General features: G+C 48.8%; 6 protein-coding genes across 6 annotated transcripts; 3 read left to right on the forward strand and 3 right to left on the reverse strand.

Moving 5' to 3' along the window:
• Nucleotides 1-505: 505 nt before the first annotated feature.
• N7520_003128 (aldehyde dehydrogenase family protein) lies at nt 506-2,072 on the forward strand (the record flags this gene model as incomplete). Its single annotated transcript, XM_057137063.1, has 4 exons — nt 506-907; nt 961-1,433; nt 1,489-1,906; nt 1,959-2,072. 4 exons carry the CDS (start codon nt 506-508, stop codon nt 2,070-2,072), a joined length of 1,407 nt encoding a protein of 468 aa, XP_056999749.1.
• A 1,289-nt stretch (nt 2,073-3,361) lies between these two features.
• N7520_003129 (uncharacterized protein) lies at nt 3,362-5,105 on the reverse strand (the record flags this gene model as incomplete). Its single annotated transcript, XM_057137064.1, has 2 exons — nt 3,362-4,805; nt 4,855-5,105. The coding sequence occupies 2 exons, from the start codon at nt 5,103-5,105 to the stop codon at nt 3,362-3,364; spliced, it is 1,695 nt and encodes a 564-aa protein (XP_056999750.1).
• A 636-nt stretch (nt 5,106-5,741) lies between these two features.
• Nucleotides 5,742-9,038, forward strand: N7520_003130 (putative RNA interference and gene silencing protein (Qde2); the record flags this gene model as incomplete). Its single annotated transcript, XM_057137065.1, has 3 exons — nt 5,742-6,058; nt 6,113-7,511; nt 7,563-9,038. 3 exons carry the CDS (start codon nt 5,742-5,744, stop codon nt 9,036-9,038), a joined length of 3,192 nt encoding a protein of 1,063 aa, XP_056999751.1.
• A 475-nt stretch (nt 9,039-9,513) lies between these two features.
• On the forward strand, nt 9,514-11,101 carry N7520_003131 (thiamine pyrophosphate-dependent dehydrogenase E1 component subunit alpha; the record flags this gene model as incomplete). Its single annotated transcript, XM_057137066.1, has 5 exons — nt 9,514-9,632; nt 9,691-9,878; nt 9,927-9,988; nt 10,058-10,267; nt 10,331-11,101. The coding sequence occupies 5 exons, from the start codon at nt 9,514-9,516 to the stop codon at nt 11,099-11,101; spliced, it is 1,350 nt and encodes a 449-aa protein (XP_056999752.1).
• Nucleotides 11,102-11,405: 304 nt separating this feature from the next.
• On the reverse strand, nt 11,406-12,266 carry N7520_003132 (formyltetrahydrofolate deformylase; the record flags this gene model as incomplete). The annotated part of the gene is made up of 1 exon (XM_057137067.1): nt 11,406-12,266. One exon carries the CDS (start codon nt 12,264-12,266, stop codon nt 11,406-11,408), a length of 861 nt encoding a protein of 286 aa, XP_056999753.1.
• A 674-nt stretch (nt 12,267-12,940) lies between these two features.
• Nucleotides 12,941-14,697, reverse strand: N7520_003133 (homeobox domain-containing protein; the record flags this gene model as incomplete). The annotated part of the gene is made up of 2 exons (XM_057137068.1): nt 12,941-14,086; nt 14,137-14,697. 2 exons carry the CDS (start codon nt 14,695-14,697, stop codon nt 12,941-12,943), a joined length of 1,707 nt encoding a protein of 568 aa, XP_056999754.1.
• Between the last annotated feature and the right edge of the window lie 2,388 nt (nt 14,698-17,085).

A 17,085-nucleotide genomic window follows, 5' to 3' on the forward strand; every position in this document is an offset into this window, starting at 1 on the left:
CGCTGTGGGGCTAAGCGCGCTCACGAACCGCGTGTTAGACAATTAACAATTGACAGTAACGAACAATTCTATACAATGAAATTCGAATCGACTGGATACTTCTAGGTTTAAAGATATCGATTTCAAGTGCTTCGAACATTTTCCCATGTCTATATGAGGAATTTCACTACTTCTTATTGAACGATGCATCGGTCAAGTGCGTTCATGATGTCTTTTACCTGAACGCTTCCACACATTGATCTCGTAGCTCATGTTAGGCTACTGCGTGGATCGCTTACATGCAGACCAAATATTTCAAGCTTTTTTAATTCAATTTCGAAAGTGTGTAGTGAAGCAGATACCAGATATCTTGTTCTGCTTGGCTCATGATACAGGCGGGACCGCGGGGAAGGCGCGATAAGAAGCTCCACGTTATAAATCCCATGCCCCTCTTACTACGCCATTCACCTGCCAACTTTTCTTTTTCCACTACACTCACTCTTCCCAGTAAATTCCTCCTTTCAAAATGTCCAATCAAGTCCGCACAATCAACCCTGCCACCCACGAGGTCGTGTTCGACCATCCAGGCACGTCCCTCGCCGAAGCCGCCAAGATCGCCACCGCCTCGAAGCAAGCCTTTGAATCATACCGCACCATTTCCCTCGATGAGAAGAAGAAAATCGTCACTCGGGCGCTAGAGATCATTTCCTCTAGGATCGATGACCTGGCCAAGGAGATCACCACACAAATGGGGCGACCCATCCGATACTGCGCCGGTGAAATCAAGACTGCCATCCTTCGTTCGGAACACATGATCGATATTGCGGAGCAGAGCCTGGCGGATTTGCCTGGTAAGCCAGAAGAAAATTTCAAGCGCATGGTCAAGCATGTGCCTGTTGGCCCGGTGCTTATTGCTGGAGCTTGGAACGTAAGGGATTCTCGTTGTAAATGGAGGTTTCCAGACCGCTAATTCGTTCATAGTACCCATACTTGACGACCGTTAACGCTTTGGTGCCGGCACTTCTGGCGGGCAACTCGGTTATTTTGCGCCCATCGCCTCAGGTGCCTTTGTTTGGTAATCGACTGCTTGAGATCTTTACCGAGGCCGGTTTGCCGCAAAATGTTCTCCAGGTTATTCACATTGGTAGCTTGGATGTTCTCGATCAAGTCGCTCAACTTCCCGAGATTCAGTCTGTCTCTTTCACAGGATCTACTGCCGGTGGTCTTCGACTTCGCGAGGCCACTGCCCGCCAGGTAAAGCCTGTTCACCTGGAGCTTGGCGGAAAGGATCCGGCTTATGTGCGTCCGGATGTCGATGTGAAGGATGTAGCAGAGAACCTTGTCGACGGTGCTGTGTTCAACTCTGGGCAGAGCTGCTGCTCTGTTGAGCGTGTCTATGTTCACGAGAAGGTCTATGATGCTTTCTTGGCTGCCGTTCAAGAGGAGCTCAAGTCGTGCGTTCTTCAACTTCCCTGTCAACTGTTATTTTGCACTGCTAATAACCTCCAGATACAAACTCGGCGACCCCCAGGATTCGACTACCACTACCGGCCCTGTCATTTCTGCTTTTGCCAAGGAGAAGATCCAGTCACACATCGATGACGCCCTATCCAAGGGTGCTGTCGACTCGACCCCGGAGAACAATACCTTCTCTGTGGCCAAGACGAGCGACAAGGGCAACTGGCTTGCCCCGGTCGTCCTGACCAATGTTGACCACACCATGATTACCATGAAGGAGGAGACATTTGGTCCAGTCATGCCGATCATGAAAGTGGCCAGTGACGACGAGGCTGTTCAATTGATGAACGATAGTGATTACGGTTTGACTGCCAGCGTGTGGACAAAGGATATCGCCGCGGGTGAGGAGTTGATTGATCGAATCGAAGCTGGCACCGTGTTTATCAACCGCTGTGACTACCCTGCTCCCGTAAGTTTTTCTCTCTCTTCTTGATATGATCGTGTATTAATTATCGTGACAGGATCTCGCATGGACCGGCTGGAAAATGTCCGGTCTTGGTTGCACTCTTGGACCTCGAGCATACGATGGATTCACGAAGCTGAAGAGCTACCACATTAAGGGCGTTTCTGCTTAAATATAGATTCCAACCTGCATGACTCCCAACTTTTACGGCACTAGACTGGATACATATAATCCCCCAATCGACTAAGGTACAAGAATGCCTCCATTCATGCGATCATCAATCATAATCTGAGTTTGAACAAGTGAATCCACTATGTACTAGCCAGGCGAACATACTCATAGGTATGTTATAAACAGTTAAAACTGATTAGAAAATAAGAAATTCGTAACATTCGAACGTTTGATAGTTCCTGACGCTAGCTTAGGAATTCGTCCTACATTCACGATGTTCTTGTTTGTATTTGTAAGCTATGCAATTAGTTACGAATAACCACCCTCAAATCATACGAGCCTGGCTCTAAAGTAAACATACATATGTAGCTATCCTGTCGTCAAGCACTATGCATATCAAAGACTCGGGATTTAAGAGGAAAGATGAAAAATGGAAGTCACTTGACGTTGACAAAGGAAAATCCAATAACATCCAAGGCTTTCCCTTGCAAGGCGTATACAAAGGGACCCAGATTCCCAGCGTATGACACCCGCATTTCCCTACATGTATAACATCCAAGTACTCGTACTTCTGTTCTTGTATTCCAACCTCACAGCCAACTCAATTCTAATTACCTCTCTCTGCTTAACATCATAACGGGAATGCATGTCGGATTTAGGACCCACCGACCCATCGACCCACAGCAATGTTAACAAAAAGGCAAAAAGAAACTGCTCACGTCCAGATTTGAACTGAAGACCTCGGCATTACTAGTGCCGCGCTCTACCAACTGAGCTACGCGAGCTGTGAATGAAACTACATGAGATCAATATGAAATATGATTCCATGCACAGAAAAAAAAAGATATCATTACTACCTGACTGTCGATTAATCGGGGCTCTTTTCGGGAACAAGCTTGAAAGCAACCAGAGTAGATAGCCCGAATGAGACGTACCTCTCATGTTGGCAAGAAATGTAACAACGGCGAAATATGGAGTCCTTTCTATCTTCGTTCATGGACTGTATCATTTAAATAATTGAACAGCTCTCTGAAAAACCAGTCATTGAGTGAGCTGGGAAAAACCGATCTGCGCCTTGGGCATGTCTTCAATGCATAGAACAAGGCTGTACGAGATATCATCTCCTATCAAGAGTCAATTTGTCTGACACGAGAGTGGTCGTTCCAACATTGAAATATTGAATTTTGATCAGGCATGTCTAAAATTCCAGACACATATGCATGGTTTAATAAGCACTAAAATACAGACACCGTTTTTGAGAACGCGATAACAATCATCTCCAAAAACGCTTTACACCCTTGCCTTGATATGTACCTTCACATCCTTTGCAGGCAGGAAAGCACCCCATGTCTTCCTGTGAGGGGGTACAACGATACCTTTCCCATCTGCCGAAGAAATAATCCACATAGACACGATTGTAGAAGTAAAAGCCAAAATCGCCTGCTCGCTAAAAGCGTTGTTCTTCGGTGCATACAGACCATCCGCGAGCGGTCCAAGGATATCCGGATTGGCTTCCTTAACGCCAGATGTATGGTTCGTAACAATGTACCGCAACGGGTCATACTGGTGTGGATTTGAAAAGCGCGCTGGATCGTTCTGGTAGACTCCATGGGACATGAGCACCTTTTCGCCCTTGCGCATCTTGTATGTGCGAGGTTCCAAGGCTTCGCCAGCCGACTCGGTGAGATTCAAATCAGAGTCTAGCTCTCGAAGAGAGATTCCTGCGGAATGGAGACGGATGGTTTCGTAGTGGCAGGCTTTCAGTAAGTGGCAGGTTTGTAGCATTTTCTCAATGTCGAGGTTCAGGGTTGGCGGTTCATCGAATGAAAACCCGGTTTCTCGTCGATTAGGGCGCGAAGACTTCACGCTTGGGTCCATTTCCTTTTGAATTTCCTTGAGTAGTTCTTCGTCGGCGAAGATGTGGATCAGATTCCAGAAGGTCATTTTGACAATGTATTCCATCAAGTCCCAGTGAAGTGACAGATTTCCCGCCGCACTGGCCTTGGGGGATAAGCCCAATTTGTGGAATGTGCGCATTCGCTGCTTAAATAATTCTGAGACATCGTCGAGATCCCGAAGCTCAATGCCTGGGTCAATGCCATCGTCCCAGGCAGTAAACGCACGGTAAAAGACCGACATGATATGCATGAGACGATCCTTCATAGCATGTCCCGAGGAGATGCCAGGTGTCGGTATCCATCGTTGGAATCCCGCAAACAAGGATACAGAATTAGCATCTAGTGTCCAGAAATTCGGGAGAACACCAGGGAACGCTTCGACAAAGGTCTCGCCCAGCAAAAGCGTGGTGATATTGTGGCCCACAAAATCTCTGACCAGTGCGAAGAGGTTCACCTCGCAGATTGACTGGTCATGTTCAGATAACATCACTGAGCTGTCACGCTCCCATGCGACCTGATCCACCGGGCTCCGGGAGAAGGTCACCAAGTTCGGAGCATTGCGCTGCAATAGTCGAGTGATCGCCGCGGATGCATCCTTAATAAAAGAGTCTTGATTGATAAACCCCGCGACATCATCGTTGATCTCCTTGTTGCGATTTGAACGCAAGCTGCGCACCAGGCTGCGGTCTTCAAAGACATATCGCATTGCCTGATCCAGCACGGTGATGTCAGATGACTTTTGCGACAAAACTGTCTTAATCATCGATGGTGACACCACGATATTGTGGCGTTCCCCTCGCAGGTAGACCTTGAATACGGGCTCGCCCATAAAGTCCCTATCATTTGGTCAGCGGCTGGACAGTACAGCTGAAAGAGGTGACCTACCGTAATGACTCGAGGAGACCGACATGATTCCACAGAAATGATGGTCCATGACCATACCAGGGGAACCAGTAAGGAGCTAGCCGTGGTGTTCGCCCTGTCGGGTCAGATTTCCGTTGGTTACTTTGCAGACCAGTGATCACACGGGTCGCGATGCACGCAAAGATCAACACCGCGAAACATTTGATCAAGGATAACTCAGACAAGACACCTCGTACAGACTGGACTAATCCATGATAAGTTAGTTTGTCCATTTTTATCTCACTGTTGACAGTTTCAACTAAGATGAAGAAGAGTGGGAGATCCCTTGCTTATGTCATTATATATGCCTGAATTTACAGGCCCTGTATATCAGATTCCAGATTCGTGCCTGAATTTTCAGTTTTGTTTACAACCATAAAATCGAATTTAAGCTCAAACTTCTACGGAGAACTAACATAATAACATTTGAACTGAAGTCACGAAGCACAAGCCGCTGCATCGAATCATGTCAGCCTAGACTCTAAGCCTTGACAGTCTTGTTTGCCGCCCGACATTGATACATCACACGGCAGTTCCCCGCTCAGTTTCTTTGATTGTTAGATTTCTTTGATGCGTTGGCTTGAACAGGGGTTTAATTGGAGCCAACGTCAGCGCCCTGTCAACACTACCCACCTCGTTTGTTTGACTGGAAAGCTTGAGCCAAACAAATGACTAGATTCTTTGTTTGCTCGTATTGATGTTTTACTTGTAATGGCGTAGGCGTAGCGGCTCCCTGATAAACCCGTCACGTATGACGACCCATCTGCTAAATAACGACACCTTTTCCCTGCTCTGGAGCTTTTCTTTTTCCGTTTTCCCCCTCAACCCTCAAGGCTCCTTGAGGGATATTTTTTATATATATCTTAGGTATGTCTGACAACCCTCGTGGTCGTGGCCGTGGTCGTGGCCGTGGTCGTGGCCGTGGTCGTGGCCGTGGTCGTGGCCGTGGTGACCGTGGAGATCGTGGTGGAGATCGTGGTAGTGGTCGTGGTGGTCGCGGTCGTGGTGACACGGAGCTTCCTTTCCGGTCGGGAGGACGTGGTGGAGGTGATCGAGGGGGACGTGGAGAATTCCGAGGTGATTTCCGGGGTCGTGGTCGCGGGGATTTTGGGCGTGGGGATTTCGGAGGTCATGGTGGTAGAGGAGGATTTCGCGGCGGTGGGAACCAAGGTCCACGAATTTTCAAGTGGGTACTTTGACATCCTGAGTACGAAAATCAGTTAGTTTATTTTGACCACAGTGAAAGCCAACCGGTTCCTGCACCTGATGCTCGGGTCGAAAAGGTCGAAATTGCGAACGCCCAGGCTCTGACTCGGGGACGCAAGAAGGCCGCCGATTCAGCTCGTTATCCGGATCGCCCAGGCTATGGCACCCTAGGCAAGCCTGTCACCCTCTACGCGAACTACATGCCTTTCGCTGCCGTTGGCAAACCTGTATTCCGTTATCATGTCTATATAGCGAAGGATCAGGGCAAGGACCTCCCGGTCAAGAAGGCCCGTCAGGTCGTGCGACTCTTGCTAGAAGAGCACTTTGCAAGCGATATCAAGAACATCGCCACGGATTACCGGTCCACGTTGATTTCATGTGTTGATTTGCGCCTGGGAGGTGACGACAAGAAGTTCGATGTGCGGTGGAAAAGCGACAATGAGGTTGAATACATGGATGAACCGAAGGTCTACAACGTTACCGTTGGCGCAACGGGCACACTTGACCCGGTGGATCTGGTCAACTACCTGACATCGAGTAGCGTCACCACTCCGCTGATGCACCAGGAGCAGATCATCGGGGCCATGAACATCATCATCGGTCATCAGCCAAAGACCGACCGGTCGGTGGTCACACTCAGCGGCAACAAGCACTTCAGTTTGAACCCTGCTATTTCTGAGCGGATGAGTCTGGGCGGCGGCCTCGAGGCCCTGCGTGGATACTTTGTCAGTGTGCGTGCTGCCACTGCCCGCGTTTTGCTGAACGTTCAGGTCAAATATCTAGCCTGCTACCAAGAAGGCCCTCTGCCCATGGTGATTGGAGAGTTTTTGCGCACAAATCCACGCAACCCTTACCGCCTGGAATTCTTCTTGAAGCGCATGCGTATTCGCGCCAATCATATTGTGCGCAAGACAAGCAGTGGCAAGTCTCGCCCTCCCGCTGTCAAGAGTATCGCGGGATTGGCAACACCTGCCGATGGTAAGTCCAGCGTGAACCCCCCTAAAGTCGCGCGTCACGGTGCCGGTCCTTTTGATGTGGAATTCTTCTTGGAAGCACCCGGTTCGCAACCGCCAGCTGCGCAAGCTGCGCAGCCCGGGGGCAAGGGCAAGAAGGGAAAGAAGCCCGTCAAGGCAGGCCCTGCCCCCGCTGGCCAGTATATCTCTGTCGGTGCTTATTTCAAAAGAGAGTACAAGAAAGACTTGGACCCTGACATGCCTGTGATCAATGTTGGCAACCGTCAATTCCCCATGTATCTCCCTGTGGACGTATGCATGGTCGAGCCTGGCCAGCCTGTTGGAACCAAGCTCTCCCCCAACCAAACATCTGACATGCTCAAGTTTGCCGTTATGGGCCGTAAGCCTGCACAAAACGCCCAGTCCATTGTGAATAAGGGTGCGGGCTTGCTAGGTCTGGAGCCGCTGAACGCGACGCTGGTAAGACGTGTTTCCTTTGGACTCTAGAGCCATTTATACTGAACTTTATAGGCTGCCTTTGGTGTCCGTGTGGACAACAACCTTATTACGGTCCACGGCCGTGTCCTGCCACCTCCCAAGATCATGTATGCCAAGCAGAAGGAGATCATGACTATGGCTGGCTCGTGGAATATGAAGGCCATCCAGTTCTCCAGGCCTGTGCCTCTGAAGAACTGGACGTACCTCTACGTTACTACGAAACGTGCAAGGACATACTGGCAAAACCTCGCAGCGATGATGGAGTCTCTGAGGAAGTTCACCTCGGTGCTCCGAACTATGGGCATCGAAGCTGAAATGCCCAAGGAGGGACAGCGCGTTGTGCTGACCGGCAGCAACGGAAGCGACACCGAGGTCATCGAAAGGGCTGTCCGCCAACTTCAAGATCGCTATAAGCCTTCAATGATTCTCGGTGTTCTTCACGGTAAGGACACGACCTTGTATAACACGATCAAGCAGGTGTGCGATGTGCGCTGCGGTGTGCGCAATGTCAATGTCCAGGCTGAGAAGCTCGCTGTCGCGCAAGATCAATACTGCGCGAACGTGGGCCTCAAGATCAACCTTAAGCTTGGCGGCGGTAATCAGTCCCTCCGAAGCTCTGATCTTGGCCTGTTCGGAAACAACAAGACGATGCTCGTTGGTCTTGATGTCACCCATCCCTCGCCCGGCTCTTCCAGCAACGCACCTAGTGTCGCAGCGATCGTGGCATCCGTAGACTCTACCCTCGCACAATGGCCTGCCGAGATTCGGATCCAGGGTTCGCGCAACGAAATGGTTGCTGACCTTGACGCTCTCATGCAATCTCGCCTCAAGCTTTGGGCCAAGCACAACAAGAACAAGTACCCCGAGAACATCGTCGTCTACCGCGACGGTGTCTCCGAGGGCCAGTATAACCTCGTGCTCGACAAAGAACTCCCACTCCTCAAGCGTGCCTGCGCCGCCGTCTACCCCGCCGCTGAAACCAAGCGAGGCCTCCCAGCCATGTCCATTATCATCGTCGGCAAGCGCCACAACACTCGGTTTTACCCGACCTCCGATGCCGACGCGGATCGCTCCGCAAACCCAATGCCTGGTACTGTGGTCGACCGTGGCGTTTCAGAGTCCAAGTCCTGGGACTTCTTCCTCCAGGCACACTCCGCACTTCAAGGAACCGCTCGCCCAGCTCACTACTTCACCATCTGGGACGAGATCTTCTACCCCCAGCACCCGGGTACTAACGGAGCCCGAGGTGCAGCGGACGTTCTCCAGGATCTGACGCACAAGATGTGCTACCTTTTCGGTCGTGCGACAAAGGCTGTTAGTGTATGCCCTCCTGCGTACTATGCGGATTTGGTCTGTACCCGTGCGCGCTGCTACCTGAGCGACCTGTTCGACCCGAGTTTGTCGAACCCAGAGGCGAGTGTTGTAGGCACTGAGGGGGCTGGACAGGTGGGTGGTGATGAGAATGTTCTTATTCACCCCAATGTGAAGGATACGATGTTCTACATATAGGACAAGTTCACGGTCATGTTTTGGAATGATCCATTTGGTATTGGTGATTTGGCAGTATTTTGACAATCGACCTTTTTTGTTAATGTAGCAGATTGACTTGCTCGATGGATTATTATTATTTTAGAGACAGACATTTGTGAGATGAATGTATCAGATTTGCAGGTATTCATTGCCGAACAACTTAAGCCAATCTCGGTTTCGGTTCGCTTTCCCTTATGACTGATATAGCCACGTCGGCAGGCAATCAGATGTTATGGTGGATCAAGTAATTATCAAAATGATTCCAGAGTTTCTCGCCATGATCAATTATATCTCTGGCCGCAAAGTACTTGTGTGTCTGGTTCATAGTTCGTTATCTGCTATCGCCGAGAGCCGCTCGGTTGGAAGCGGATAGTGACGTTCACCCCGACGACAACCGAGACTCCGCATTTTACTATCAATGAATCCCCTCGATCCCAAACTTCCTCTCATCAAAATGTCTTTCAGTATTACGCGTTCATGGCGAGTATCGCGAACAGCGGGCCTGCTCCGGCCATGCTCAATTGCCCCTCGTCGATGGGGAAGTTCAATCTCACAGCGGCCTGGTTCGGATCGGTGAGTGTGGGGAAAGTATTGTTCAAAGAAACGGATACTAAAACCTCGTTCTTCACAGAGTGCATTTTCCAGGTGCTGTGGATAGTAAATTTACCACCGATATGACGTTTCTCAAGGCCTCGGATCTTCCTGCAATCCCTACCTACAGAGTGATCGACTCAGACGGTGAATTGGTCGATAAGACGCGTGGACCTCCCGATGTGTCTGATGAGGAGGTTTTGACATGGTACAAGAATATGATGACTGGTATGTTTTGCTCAATCTGGATAGGAGCCTTTGGCTGAAAGATAATAGTCAGCATCATGGATGTGGTGATGTTCGAGGCACAGCGACAAGGGCGCTTGAGTTTTTATATGGTAAGACCGTTCCACAAATCAATTAACAGGTCAGTGGCATCTATATGAGATTTCTAATCTTGATTATAGGTTTCGGCCGGAGAAGAAGGTATTGCTGTTGGGTCTGCTGCAGCATTGACACCAGACGACGTGGTTTTCGCTCAGTACCGAGAAACCGGTGTCTTCCAACAACGAGGCTTTACGCTCAAGAATTTCATGAGTCAGTTATTCGCAAACTGCAATGACAAGGGTCGTGGCAGAAATATGCCTGTGCACTATGGCCAAAAGTATCCTCGCATTGTCAGTTTACCTGGAGTTCTATCACAACGTAGCCTTCTTTGAGCTATGCTGACATGTACACAGCACACAATTTCATCACCACTGGCTACTCAAATCCCACAAGCTTCTGGTGCAGCCTATGCACTGAAAATTCAAGACTTGCAGAATCCTAACAGGGAACCTCGCATCGTGACCTGTTATTTCGGTGAAGGCGCAGCAAGTGAAGGCGACTTCCACGCAGCACTCAACATCGCCGCAACCCGGTCCTGTCCGATCGTGTTCCTGTGTCGAAATAACGGCTACGCTATTTCTACACCCACTCTGGAACAATATCGCGGCGATGGAATCGCCAGTCGAGGTATAGGGTACGGCATTGATACGATCCGGGTAGATGGCAATGATATCTTTGCCGTTTACGAAGCAACTAAAGAAGCAAGAAAACGAGCGTTAAGTGACGGAGGCCGCCCCGTTTTGATCGAGGCGATGAGCTACCGTGTTTCTCATCATAGTACGAGTGATGATAGCTTTGCGTACCGGGCGCGCGTGGAAGTGGAAGACTGGAAACGTCGCGATAATCCGATCATCCGGTTGCGGAAGTGGCTTGAGAATAAGGGGTTGTGGAGTGAGGAGCAGGAGAAGGAGACGAAGGAATCATTGAGGAAGGCCGTATTGAAGGAGTTTAGTGAGGCAGAAAGGGAGAAGAAGCCTCCTCTCCGTGAGGCGTTTACGGATGTTTATGAGGATATTACCGAGGAGGCGAGGGAGCAGATGGGTGAGCTCAAGCGGATTTTGGAAACCTATCCGGATGAGTATGATCTGAGACCATTTAAGGATGGTGTCAAGGGATTGGAATGATTTTTGAAGGGGTCTTTTGTTTATAGAGGTTTTCGATATGTCTTATGGGTAATGCATTTACTCATTCGAGCTACGAGTTACGGTGATATCAGTACGAAGTTGAGGGTCCGTTGTCTTATGATAGTATTCATAAGTCCATTATAGTCTCCATATTTTCTCCGTATACGTTGCATTCATGTAAATATTCATTTTGTTCGTCATGTGCGTCAAGTTTTTTCCTTGTCATCGCAGTATATCCTGTAGTTCTATATTTGTAAACCAAGGCATCACAAAATCCCTTTACGGGCCAAATATTCCAAGGCACTTAGTCGAAGACAACGGTCTTGTGTCCGTTCAGGAGAACGCGGCGCTCAGCAAAGTACTTGACAGCAGTAGCAAGGACGTTGCTCTCGACGTTGCTACCAGCGTGGGTAAGCTCCTTGGGGCTCATGCCGTGTCCAACACGAACAACGTTCTGCTCAATAATAGGACCCTCATCAAGGTCGCTAGTAACAAAGTGGGCAGTGGCGCCAATAATCTTCACACCACGGTCATAAGCCTGGTGGTAGGGCTTAGCACCTTTGAAAGAAGGCAAGAAGCTGTGGTGGATGTTGATGATGCGACCAGACATAGCCTCACACAGCTTCGGCGACAGAACCTGCATGTAGCGAGCCAGCACAATTAGATCGATGTTGTTCTGCGCTGCCAGCTCCAGGATCTGGCCCTCTTGCTGCGCCTTGGTGTCGGCGGTGACGGGAAGGTGGTGGAAGGGGATGTTGTAGGTTGCGGCGAGGGGCGCAAAGTCGGGGTGGTTGGAGACGATGAGAGGGACCTCAATGCTCAGCTGACCGGTGGATTGGCGGAAGAGAAGATCATTGAGGCAGTGGCCAATCTTGGAGACCATGATCAAAACGCGGGGCTTCTGGGAGGTGGGGTGAATTTGGTAGTCCATGGCGAAGGATTCGGCGGTGGGCTTGAAGGCAGTGCGCAACTGCTCGAGTTCAGGGAGGTCGGTGGTACCTTCGGGGGCGAATTGCATGCGCATGAAGAAGCGCTTGGAGGTGGGGTCACCGAACTGCGATGAGTCGACGATGTTCAGGTTGTGCTGGACCAGGAATGCGGTCACGGCGTGGACGATACCTGGGCGATCGGGGCCCGAGAGGGTCAGGATGAAGCTGGGTGCCATGTTGAATACAAGCGACAGTGTTGAATGCGACAAGTATAAGAAGATGAGTTCAATTGACAGAGAAAGTGTCGGTTCAATTCAATGAAATAATTATCCCACTGCCGATCCTCGGCGATGACTCATCATCATTCTAACCTTGATAAGTTTAGCTCGCGGACCTTGTTCCACTTCCATGCAACTCCGTCTTCTTTCATCTTCTCTTAACAATTCTCCACCAAAAGTAACAACTTCGGCGAAATCTCGGCTTAACAAGCGGCTCAGAAGCCAAAGTGGACACGGGTGACGGAAGCCTATGAAGCTAGTAGATCGTGAAGAACCAGCGACTTCTGCCCATTCCAGACTCATCCATCCCTTACTCGCCAATACCATCACTATCGTCACGCTTGGCATACAAATGAGTCAGCATGGATGTCGATTGATGGAGCAGGGAGTGCTAGCCACTATTACTCCTCTTAAATACATAAACCCGTGCTGGCAGCCTTGTTGTGCTCGCATTGGACTTGAAACACAAACCTGAGTGTATACTTTCTATACACTTTTATGGCATACTAGCTGAAATGGTAGGTGCTATAGTAGCGACTCGAGTAGGTGCTGGAGTGCAAATTACTAAGGATAGGCGCTTGGGTAGGCTATATGAAACATGAGTTAGATTACGTGGAGCAAGTGCCAATATTTCAAGTAGCCAAAGATCGCTGATTAGGCAACGTAGCGTTGCGAAGGACCCCCATCGCAATTGGACTCAGTCCCCAATCGCCAACCCACATATTCATTCGCATTCCATTCTTGAAATGTTCCGCCAGGTGGTCCGCTCGAGCAGTCCACGTTGACAGTGATTGATCACAGAAACCACATCGACTTTGAACATTGGCACCGGCCTCTCGCCACGCTTCCAGGTCAGAGACAGGATTTTTTGTACAGCCATGAAACTTTCGAAGATGTTGCCAGAGGTAATCCTTCCGAGTGAAAGACCGGTCCGCTACGGGCTTTTCCGCACAGACGTAAAACTCATGTTCTTCTAAATGAGCCGGGCCAGGAAACAAGGTGTCACAAAAGCTACATTCAGCCACCTGAGAATGCCAAATTTGTTGGAGTTCGTTCGGCCTCGGTATGCAAATCCAGGTCTCAAGTGAAAGATGTACGCTTTTCTCATGTCGAATCCAATCATGTCTCTTTTTGAATGATCGAATACAAAAAGTGCACTGGTATTGATGCTCTTCGGAGTGGTCTCGTCTGCGAGAGCGCGACGTCTTTGGCAACATTGGGAATGGTAAACCCTCTCCTGATTGGTGACTCCAGGTTGATGAGACACTATCTGAGGTCTCTGATACACGGCTTCCAAAGCTAGAGGTTGAAGAAGGAAGATGGGACGATGACTGGTCAAAATTGAACCAGTCCATCGCGGATTCATCGAGCTGAAATGGGTCTATTGCATCTAATCCAGCAGACGCAATCGCATCTTGTATCACAGACTCCGACACCGGTTCATCTTCTGGTGGGGATGCCTTCCACCGCTCCAGGGGGGTCAGCGAGTCCAGGGTACTCCTAATTAACGGGGACCCCGCACGAGTACGAATGTTGGATGCGGAATTTGATGATTGGATTTTCTGTTTCTGGCGACGACGGGCATTCGCGAACCATGTGGTAATCCGTTTCTCTGAGAATCCGGTTTCACGCGAGAATTGAATCTTCTGGTCTTCGGTCGGATATGGACATTCTTGGTTTTGATAGAACCACTCTCGTAAGACTCTGGCACCCTTTCGCACAAATCGCTTAGATTCTTTTCTCTCTTCTATGGTCTCCGCACTAGGTAGAGCCTGTTCCTGTGTCACTTTAGCAAATAGGACTTTCGACAATAAGGGTTAGTACTTACGCTATCCTCGGTATGCTCCGGCAGACCATGTAAGTGGCCTAGTACCGGAGCAAAAGTCTCAAATCCAGAGGGTAATCGTTTTTCTCCCTTTGCGAGACTGCATTCTCTAAATAGCGCCACACAGCTAGAGCAGGATGAGACAGGATTTGGATTTGCTGATGTGGTGCGAAGAATCAGACACTGAAGTCGATGTCTGCGGCAATAACGGCATGGAACCGATGGGCGATAAGCCCCATCAAGCCACTGAGGAACGTTTGAGAGATTTTGAGGTTGCGGCTGAAATAAATCTGTATCATCTCCGACTGCGGCATTGAGAGGATCTGAAGCCTGAAGATATGAATGGTCGAATGTTTCGAGATGTCGTGATTCATGGCTTTTCCATGAACATTCCGCAGGGATAGACTCTGATGAGCAAAAGTAGAAGTCATTCCAGTCCGCCGGTGTATGATCCGACGCCCAGCAGTTATCCAGGATGTTTGCATCAGTCAGTTCTTGTGGCTCAGAGTCTGCTGGCTGTGGTACATGCTGGGATGCGGAGCCAGCCGATCGTTGGGGATTCATTACAAGGAACCTTGAAAGGCTCCCAAATATACATATATAATACCCACACGGCACGGCTGGTTACTGTAGATGTATGATTATGGAAATAGTGAAGGTCTGAAGAGGATTCGAAGTGAGGAGCAATAAACGGCATTACTAATCATGGAAGCTTACTCCGCACAAGGCTCACTATGAGACCATGGATTACAGTCAATGAATGGAATTTAGAGTAAATATTCCATTTTATTTACTCCTTCTGTGAGCAACAACCCTTTTGATCACTTCAATGTCGAATACTTGGCCATCCCACCCAGCATTGAGTTCATGAACTTCCAAGGTCGAGCTACACTGATCAACAAATAATGAGCGTATTTCTGAATGTATCATTTTCAGTTATTGAATACTATTGGAGACATATCCATGGATGACTTCTTAGAGAGGAGAGACATGTAGACTGCATTCTTATCTCTTACATTCCATTAGTTCGTTCACTCACAGCTTCCCCAGCTTGTGACTTGTCACATCCTGGTGCCATACTAGCATGTGCTGTGTGTCCCACCTACCCAGCTTCTGCCACCCGCTTACTATTTTCCTCGAATATTTCAAACCCTTCAGCTGACTACACAAGTTGCACCAATCACCGAAGTCACGATGTTTTGGCCTGATGTTTCTCATAAGCCACAAAAATTTTTCCGCTCAGGGAAACCTCAGAGAAGTCAGTGGTGCACCGCCAACTTTGCGATTCATCAACAACACCAACCCGTCTTAATCTCTCATTTACACAGACGGTTGATTTTGAGGGAACAGTGGCTCGACACCTCGGGCCAGATGTGCCCTTATATACACATGCTTTGTCGATGACAGCAACCCCCTGAAGAGCTGCAAGTCGGCAGAAGCCTGTGCAGCCGTAGAGACGGAAGACTGCGAGGGAAGAATATTGACGTTGATAGCAGGATAGAGTTTTCCATTTTCAGTGAAATGTCCTCCTTCGCGATTGTTCTTTCCTGTCCCAATTGCTCTTACATATTTTATTCTTCGCATACTGCTTCTGGCACATCCTTGTACCCATCTAACATTCCACCTTTTTCAGCGTAGGCAACGAAGCGCTTAAAATGATGAGTGAAAAAAACCCCCTACTAGGGGTAGATCTAGAATTAGATTAGCGCGCCTCCACTTAGGATCCTGGAACCGAATCGCAAATGTGTGAATTCAAAATTGCTTCGAATTGTATTGTCTTCGGAGGATCTCGGTAAGTTCGTTAGTGAGGTGAGATCTACATATTCTACACCATTGCGGGAATGGGTTTCACAGGGGCAAATCTAGTGCGGCTTTGTACCCAAGACATGGAGGGAAAGCAAAATAGGACGAAAACCTCGTTTCCTGGAAATTTGAGATTATTTTCCATGTTGTACGCAGCGAGAGCAAAATGGCTTCTGAATTAGCCAGAGAACTAGAAGGTAGTGAACGATCTGTCATCGCCATAAGCCTAGCACGATCCGCGAAACTCTCACTGCGTAGATTGTAGCAGATCTGCCATTCTGCACTAGCTTTCTTCGAACTCCACAACATGTATGGCCCTTGGATATTAATCCAAGCGGTGTAAATAGAAGTTGCATTATTGGTATAGATTGCCCTGTCAGTAGGGGTAAGCAAGGCCCTGTCAGGAGGGTAAGCAAGGATGTAGCGATCGGGCGATCTCCACACAAGTATAAAAAGAGTAGAGGTCGAAGTTTGACGGTTCATCAGGCCAGTTTTTCATCAGTCTACCAAAGCAACAGAGTACCGTGTCTTCACTTGCTTGCTTCGATATTCGCTATGAAATTATCCTTCTTTATCTACACTCTTGTGTTCGGAGTGGTTTATGGTTCTTCATTGCCGGCGTGCAAGAACCACAGTGCGGTGTGTATCATCGCGTGTCCTCAAAACAAATGTCCGTCGGGCACTGCCTGCTGTACAACTGGATGTGTGAGTACATTCTCTACGCGGAACTAGTTTCTCTCTATATGTGCTTTATTGTAGTATAGAAGCTAATGAGACATGGACTCAGGGAGGGCAAATTTGTCAAGAAGTGGAGTAACCAACCTTGGGCAGATAGGAGTTACTATTGCGCGTTGAGACATCTTTCGTACTTAGAAACTCCAATTCGGCTTATTTACAGCAAGTATGGGGCTGCCAGATGTTAGGTCGCAATTGGAATAGGTAATGAGCAATGAAATGAGGCGCACGGGATGAAATGTGCATGGCTATTTTGTTTGAATTATTACATCTGAAGTTTCAGGATCATATTGCATGGTACTTTTACTATCTCATTTGAGCAATCTGGGGCGCGGACTGGCACCAAGTTCTCCATATGGACCCTTCGTTTGTCGAAAATGCATAGCCACAAGCCACCCCTTAAAGATGTTTTTT

This window comes from Penicillium odoratum (genome assembly GCF_028828045.1).
Source record: "Penicillium odoratum strain IBT 22623 chromosome Unknown utg000002l_segment0_segment0, whole genome shotgun sequence".
Classification (NCBI taxonomy): Eukaryota; Fungi; Ascomycota; class Eurotiomycetes; order Eurotiales; family Aspergillaceae; genus Penicillium; species Penicillium odoratum.